This window comes from Arachis duranensis, chromosome 3 (genome assembly GCF_000817695.3).
Source record: "Arachis duranensis cultivar V14167 chromosome 3, aradu.V14167.gnm2.J7QH, whole genome shotgun sequence".
Lineage (NCBI taxonomy): Eukaryota > Viridiplantae > Streptophyta > Magnoliopsida > Fabales > Fabaceae > Arachis > Arachis duranensis.
This window is the reverse complement of record NC_029774.3, coordinates 98641375-98649004: the sequence shown is the minus strand read 5'-3', so window position 1 is coordinate 98649004 and position 7630 is coordinate 98641375. Positions and strand designations below refer to the sequence as shown.

The window sequence follows — 7630 nt, the reverse complement described above, 5'->3', positions numbered from 1 at the left end:
TTTTCTTTTCTCTCATTTTATAAACTATGAAAACTAAAAGAAATTCAACTTTAATTAATTAAGTAGTTTGACTAATGCGTTAGGTTGGATAATTTGACCAATGCACCAATGTGGTTCACATTATGCGATTTTCCTCCCGACACGTTTACCCCTTGATGAAGTCGTTAGCATGCTACACTATTGCTGCCGTTTGAAGCGAATGCATTTGAAGTTTAAAGAACGTGCAATTATGCTGCCATCATTCTAGTAATTGTTGGTTCTTACTCAATTTAATTTTTTGTAATAAAGTTTAAATATTTCATGTGATAAATATAGTTATTTTTTATAACATATTAATATGAAATTAAATAGACATACACATGCAAAAAATTATTACAACCAAGTAACTTAAGTACAAAAGTTAAAAAAGAAAATCATCAAATTAACTCATCTATCAAATTCTTCTTCTTCTCATTATTATTATTAAATTAAAGTCCTTGTTAAAGAAAGAAAAAAAAAAGATATATTTGAAAGATGAATTTTAGTTTTTAAATAAATTATTATGTTTATTGTCTTAATAATTAATATTTTTAAAATAAAAAGAATGAGGAAATTACCTTGATTTTTAAAGCAAAATACATTTTCTTGATTTTTATGTTTATAAGTGTTGAAGATCATCACTCGTTGACAACGTGAGCACTAAACGCTAAACACCGGATTAGTAGTTAGTAGTGCGTTACATCCACCCTTCAGAATTCGGCAAAGTGGATAATGCCACGTCAAGAACCTTCAAAATAAATAAGAATAAAAAAATAAAAAAACCGTAAGAAAGGTTACTAAGTAGGAATTAGCCTCACCGGAATATTCCCCACCGACGAAGTGTATGTAGACACATGCGGCAATTTCCCGAAAACTATATATACCGATCTTTCAATCCCCAAATTTTGCCCTAGAATACGCTTCTAACAGCCGCAACCCCAAAGCCTCTCTAGTCTCTACCAAACCACTCTCCTTTCCCCCTTTCTCTCTCTACTCTCCTTCCTCAAATCCCACTATTTATCACTCCATTCCTACCTCCTAATCACTCTCTTCGTAAGATTTCCCTCTGTTTTTTTTCTTTGTTTTATTGCGAGGTTCTTCTGAAGAAGGGAAGAAAAGGGGTTTTGGGAGTTCTTGTGTTTTTTGGTTGGTTTGGTCTATGGAATTATGGATGCTGTAGAATTGCCTCTCCCCGTAGACGTGGCGGCAGCACCTAAATTGATGGGATCGGAGGGTTTTGGCAGAGTTGGGGTTTCCGTTAAGGACGAAGACCCTCGCCCCCACAGACCTTATTCTACCTCAATTGAGTGCTGCAACTCTCGTCTTCTTGAAACTGGTTAGTGGGCACTTCAAATTTATCTATTTTTCACCTTAATTTTATTGGTAATAATTGCATGATCTCTTTTTTTAGGTATTTCTCTGCCTTTTGTGCTTTGATCTGTGGTATTCTGTTGTTTGATTGACGTGAAGACTTAACTGTATGAGAAATCAGCTTCCAACTGAATTTTTGCACTTTTTTTTATTTGTTTATTTTATTTTGGTGGGGGTAGGGGCACTAATGGACAGTTTCTGACTAGGAAGTTCATACTTCATAAGTCATAACTTCATTAACATGGTAGTTACAACTGAAAATCATCCCAATGGCAATGAGTGCTAAAACTGCAGCTGGAGTGGAAAGTGTTCCACTTGTCAATCTAGTGAGATAACTCAGCTAGAATCCCATTGTAATGGAGAGAGCATTGGCTGCATTGCTAATGCATGGCATATATTTATATGCTAGTTTAGTGTTGTTGCACAGTGGTGAAGATGCCCCCTGCTCCAGGACACTGGCCATAAGTCTCGCCCAACTGTTTAGCTTTAAATAGCTGTTATTCTTATGGTCATAGATATGGTTCCAATAATACCTGATAAGTCTCTGGGGCTAGGCACCACCTCCCACTGCCTTTTTTATGCATCCATACAAAGTGGTGCCATTTTTGGTATAACCTATTAATTTGAGTCCTATTAACCTTTTAACATACTGGTTTACATGATTTTATCCAGCCAGTGTTGTCACACCAGATGTTATAAGTATGAAAACCAATGCCGAGTTTCCTTCTCTCATCAAGGGTGAGGAGTTATCCAAGAATCTGCCTGGTGTTATTAGCAAAATTTGTCCTGTAGATAGTGCAAGACTAGAAGGTGTACCGTTACAACGAAAAACAGCAAAAGCTAGCAGGAGTAATAATAGTTCATGTTCAAAGAAGCCACGAATATCACAATTAGAAGATTTTACTAGCCCTAGTGGGATTGAGGAGTCAAAGGATAGCTCTGATAAGCTTGGATTGCAGAATTTGAAGTGTACTTCTCCAGGTATTTTCTGCTTAAATAAACTACCACCAATTACTTTCGTATCTTTAAGCAGTTAACTTTTTCCCTTGACTTTATTTTGGTATAGATAAAATCCAAGTATCAAAGCAGAAGAGCAATGCTAGCAAGCGTAGTGATAGGAGGAACTTTAAAATCCCATCAGTTAAGTCAAAATTTGAGTCATCTATGAAGATGGGTGCATCCATGTTCAGTTCTGCCTGTGGAGGGAACAACTTTTTTGGTATGTAATTATTAGGCCTATTGTAGTCTTTCTTCATAAAGATCCTATAGTTACCCATCTTCATAAAATTAATGTTTTCTTGTATTTATTTACTATGCATCCTACATATACACATTCTGATTGGTCAAGGTGTTTATAGCATTAACAGGTAGGTATTAATTAACCTACCTATAGTTGTCTTGTTGACTGTTTGAATCTTGAATTTTGAAATCAGTATTGCTTTGCTTATGTTCGCCACTCAAAGGCATTTTATAAATGTTCTTTTCTTTGCACTTAGAGAACTGTATAGAGTCATCTATCTCAGTTCTGTTTTCAATTGCATTTCTTATCTCTAAGGCAGCATGTTCTGCAAACATATCAAAACTACAGCCCTACCAATACAATTTTATATGTTCAACGGAAATACCTGATGTTTTATATCTAACCCAGATGTGGCCATAAGTCAGAAAGACAGAAATGATAAGGCTTCTATGAGGAGACATTGTGTGTCTAAAGTGAGATAGTAAATATATAATGCCTAACAGATGTAACTATACTTGGTCAACACATGCACCAAATCTGTAACCAAGAAATGATCTAACAGTGGATAAATCCATACTTTATCACATAAGGGACAAGTTCATTTTAGATAATCTTTTCTTTTTCCCCACTAGAAAATTATTTATGCTCTGATTCATCCCTATGTCAATCCACAATTTGTAGGAACTCCTTACTTATTGATACTTCAAGTTTTTAAGCTTAGACCATCTCTATAATATAAGAATGCTTTGTTTATTATTTATTTTTCCATCAATTGCTGCCATTACTCTAGAGATTAATTAGATTTGAAATGGAATTTTTCGGAAACTTGTAGGATTATATGGTCTGAAACACGACTTTCATGATGCCACTACGCTTGTGGATGAACCACCATTGGATGAACTCCTAAAAGGAGCTTTTGATCGGCTCTCTTTAAGCAAAGATAAAGGGAAGAATGCATCTTGCACGAATGAAAGTTTTGTGAATTCAATCAGGAAGGCTTGCTCTATTATTCAATTCCGAAACTCTGTTCAGACCCAAAATATGGCTGAGATGGATTGCTCCTCTAATAAGTCGATGTCTAATTGCCAATTGAGCTCAGGATGTGTAGGTGAAGGTTTTGGTGATGGGGATAATGAACAGTCTTGCACAACTGTCATGTCTTCATGTACGAAGGTTAGTATGAAAATTTAAATAGTTTTGGCATTAATATAATAATTTTGAAGTTTAATGGACTGCCATGCCATGTCTTGTCATCTATGCTACATAATGGTAGCATCCATCGCATTTGATTTTTTTGGCACTAAAGCAAAATTGTTGCTTGTGCTTTTTCCTGTATGCCATTATTAATTTACTTTAATCAAATGAACTCTATTTTATGTCAATTTATACTTACTGGTGCTTGACATCCAGGATCCTAGTAGTGAAACAGAAACTAGAGCTAGTCCACTTGACTTTCCATTATGTCAACCTAAAGATGTTTTGGAACGGATTGCACTCCATCCATCCCGAGATTTGGAGTCTTTGCTACTTGATGTATCCAAGCCTGCCATTACCACAAAGAATAGTAGTGACCTACGCTCAGGCAAGCAGGTATTACGTAGGCCATGTTTGCCAGCATTTCCATGGTCACATGGTTTTGGTGGTCATTCTAGAAGCAACCCTGACACGGTTAAGTTATCAACAAGTAGAAACATATGCCAAGGTAAATGGGCAAGAATAAATGTCGTTGCTAGCTCTACAGCTATTGATCGCAGTTGTTTCACAAACCTTGATTCATTCAATTATGATCAGAGCCTTGTTCCTTCAACTGGTAGATCAGCCAATAAAAGTTGTCCATCTTTATTTGCTAATCTTCCTATTCGTCAGTGCGATTCATCATCTACTGTCACATGTTCTAAGGATTCTCAGGCCAATGCAGGTACAAGTTTTTAATTACTGTTAGTCTTCTTGCTCTCTTCCCTTTCAGCCGTTTGATTGATTTTTGTCCTGAAAATGTAGAATATGAAAGCCAAGCAGACACCAAATTTTATGGTATGATATTACTGAGTATAACACATCATTTGCATGTATGTTTCCATACGACATCTTTTTCAATATAGATAGTTTACTGAAGCTGTTAGCATGAGTAGATCTTTTTGCTATATGTCTTTCCGTTCCTCTGCTTAAACAATTTTGTTTGTGGCAGAGGAACAGTGTCCACGAGTATTAGCTGCTGCGAGAACTCTATGTGAAATTGCAATTCATTCACCAAGGCAGAACCAAGATGGATTCCTAAGATGGCAAAGGAAAGCTTCACATAAGGCCACAAAAGCATACAATTTCAAATCAACTGAGAAACTGGAACAAGTTCCCTTGACACCTGTTTCAGTGGCTGGATCTGACATGGTGGTCCGAAGGGTAGAGCAGATAATGCCCTCAAAGAAGCCAAGGATTTCAACTTTTGAAAATAAGAATATTGTTCACTCCAACAATAATAATGTTAAAAAGGGAAACTACACTTGGTCGACTTCAAAATCAAGTAGGTCATTCCCTCCTAAACCAGTTAGGGACTCAGTTTTGGAAAACAAACGCACAACTGCCAGCACCCATAGACAAAATTCTATGATGCCTCCACCTGCCAGAGATTTAGATAAGGCTTATGGTGGTCAACAGCAAGTTGGAAAGTTATTGTTAACGGATTGGAAAAGGGGAAGAGACAAGTCTGATTGATCAATTGATATTCAGTGTAAGATGCATTAGTGGTTGACTGCCATTGTGATTTGTAAGTGTTAGGTTAGCTTAAGGTTGCTTTGTGTATATATTAGTATATTATGCTTGCTTTAGCTGCAAGCCCGCGATGAGCTTGTTGCAAGTGCTCATGTTCAAGAGCAAACATGATTCAAATGTTGTAAGATTAAATACATGTGTACAAAACAAGAGAATTCTTTGCTTAATGTAGAGCACGAGGCAATGGCATTCTGAAGTTCTCTCCCTCTGTGATTTGGCTTCTAAAGCAATATGTGCTTCCGGGCGGTGTTTATGTGCATTGAATTTTAAGAGAGTTTTCATTGTTTATAATCGTTTGTCATGCTCCTCAGAAGCATAGAAACGGAACTAATATCGGTTTCTGAAGATATGGTTTGACTCTCAAGAGACGAGGTGAAGTTTAATGAAATTATCATTTATCAACCACAGCAAATCAATAATTGAAACTAGTTACCACAATGATATATAGTGTGCCTTGCTTATTTGAATTGGATTAAAAGCTGGAAATTTATGAGAACATTTGGTCGAGTAGTAAAAGGAGTGCCATGGCAAATGTAGGATCAAAGCCAGGGTGAACAATTAAGTGAAAAATGTCTATCCCAAAAGAAACGTGTTTGGAATTGGCTTCTTTTCTCTTGATTTCAGCCACCACACTCTTGGACTTATCCAACACCTTACATGTTCTATCTGCATAGGAACCTTCAACTGTAAACGCGGCATGTCCATGTCGTTTTTTATCTGACTCTGGACCTAATAGACAATACACGCATGCCTCAACCCTGGGATTGCCATTGCCCTTTAAGATATTCACACGCTTCCTCACACAACACACTGCACTCTCTTTCTCTCTTCCCTCATTCTCCCCTTCGTACACATACCAGCTATATACAAGTCCAAGCTTCTGCAATCAAAACAAAAACAACAAATCTGAGTAATTGTCAACTCGCTTAGCAATGCTTAAATGGGAGATATATATACCGTGCGGCGGCGGTGCATGGTGAGGAGAGAGTTTCCAGAAGCATCCATGAGAGTGAGTTGGTGAGGGTGGACGCTGTAATTGTCAACTCGGTACGCCAGATTTCCACATGAATCGATGACTGTGAATCCTTTGCAGTTAATGACAAGGGATTTTTTCCAAACTGTTAGACAAGTCCCCAACCTTGTTCCTTCTGTTGTAGGGTACATTATTCTTTGCACCTCACTATGATCATGATCCTCGTGCGCCACTGCTCTTGACACAAACTTGAACCTTGATGACAACACCCTCATCGCTCTGCTTCAATCTTCTCTCTCTCTCTCTCTCTCTCTCTCTCTCTCTCCCCATTGTCTACTACTTGCTTTTATTGTAATTTTGTAAGATGATCTACGTGTTTACACCACTAGTGGTTGTTACACTTCCATTGAATTCAAGAAAAATATATTATAAGGTAAATCACAATGTGCACATGATATTAGGTAATATTGTTGTAATATTCGTACATTTTAAAAATAATGTCCCTGTCATTTTGTGAAATATAAAGATATCAGATGTAATGTTACTTAAAGTTGTTTCGTATTCGTCACATATATATCGATAACACATTTTATGAATGAGCAATGTTAGGTAATTAATTTTTTTCTAATTATTTTATTTATCTTAAATTTTAGATTTTAAATTATAATATTTTAATTCTAAATTATAAATTTAAGTATTAAAGTTGACTAATGTCAATTAACTAAAGTTAGTTTCAATTTTTTTATGAAATATAATAAAATGATTATGCTACGTGTATATCAAAATCAGCTATTAAAGTTAGCCACTAGTATAAAATACACGTTGAAATATAAATACATATTGAAATGTATTTATATATAAATACATTGGTGACTGATTTTAGTGTATAAATAATATTTTTGATAATGAAAATAGTAGATATAATAACATTGGCTAAAGATGTTTAATATTAACAGGGAGCGAGTGGTACAACTTATCCATAAACAATGTTGAAGTTGGTTTACAATTTGCCGCTAGCAACAAGGGGGACAATACGATTCTTTGAAGCACACGGAATTCTTTTGGAAGCTAGTATCATAGGACGAGAATGTTTATGTACCTTTTTTTGGAAGTTCTGCTGTCTTCGACCACATGGATTATTGTTCATAGTCATTTCTTTCACTTCTTTCTTCCAATTCCCACCTTTTTATAATTGCTATTTGGAAAATAACAAACAAATGCAGTTTAATAAAGATACAAGTTGAAGTATGAACACTCATGAT

The 7630-nt window shown here is 35.9% G+C and overlaps 2 protein-coding genes across 3 annotated transcripts; one reads left to right on the top strand and one right to left on the bottom strand.

Annotated features, from left to right (window-relative positions):
* The first annotated feature begins 842 nt into the window (after window positions 1-842).
* Window positions 843-5591, top strand: LOC107479840 (uncharacterized). 2 transcript variants are annotated; one of them, XM_016099935.3, is made up of 7 exons: window positions 843-1354; window positions 2062-2370; window positions 2456-2608; window positions 3462-3802; window positions 4040-4547; window positions 4628-4660; window positions 4815-5591. In XM_016099935.3, the coding sequence occupies exons 1-7, from the start codon at window positions 1186-1188 to the stop codon at window positions 5336-5338; spliced, it is 2037 nt and encodes a 678-aa protein (XP_015955421.1). In that variant the 5' UTR covers window positions 843-1185; the 3' UTR covers window positions 5339-5591. The 2 variants fall into 2 exon arrangements, with proteins under 2 accessions (XP_015955421.1, XP_015955422.1); XM_016099936.3 differs by lacking the exon at window positions 4628-4660 and having other exon boundaries at window positions 844-1354.
* A 198-nt stretch (window positions 5592-5789) lies between these two features.
* Window positions 5790-6882, bottom strand: LOC107479841 (protein LURP-one-related 17). The gene is made up of 2 exons (XM_016099939.3): window positions 6353-6882; window positions 5790-6275 (listed from the first exon to the last, which is right to left on the bottom strand). Exons 1-2 carry the CDS (start codon window positions 6641-6643, stop codon window positions 5883-5885), a joined length of 684 nt encoding a protein of 227 aa, XP_015955425.1. The 5' UTR covers window positions 6644-6882; the 3' UTR covers window positions 5790-5882.
* Between the last annotated feature and the right edge of the window lie 748 nt (window positions 6883-7630).

Coding starts and splice junctions, on each gene's coding strand:
- LOC107479840 (XM_016099935.3), top strand. CDS start 1,186: ATGGATGCTGTAGAATTGCCTCTCCCCGTAGACGTGGCGGCAGCACCT. Junction 1,355..2,061: donor CTCTCGTCTTCTTGAAACTG/GTTAGTGGGCAC, acceptor GATTTTATCCAG/CCAGTGTTGTCACACCAGAT. Junction 4,661..4,814: donor AGCAGACACCAAATTTTATG/GTATGATATTAC, acceptor TGTTTGTGGCAG/AGGAACAGTGTCCACGAGTA.
- LOC107479841 (XM_016099939.3), bottom strand. CDS start 6,643: ATGAGGGTGTTGTCATCAAGGTTCAAGTTTGTGTCAAGAGCAGTGGCG. Junction 6,276..6,352: donor CCATGCACCGCCGCCGCACG/GTATATATATCT, acceptor TTTTGATTGCAG/AAGCTTGGACTTGTATATAG.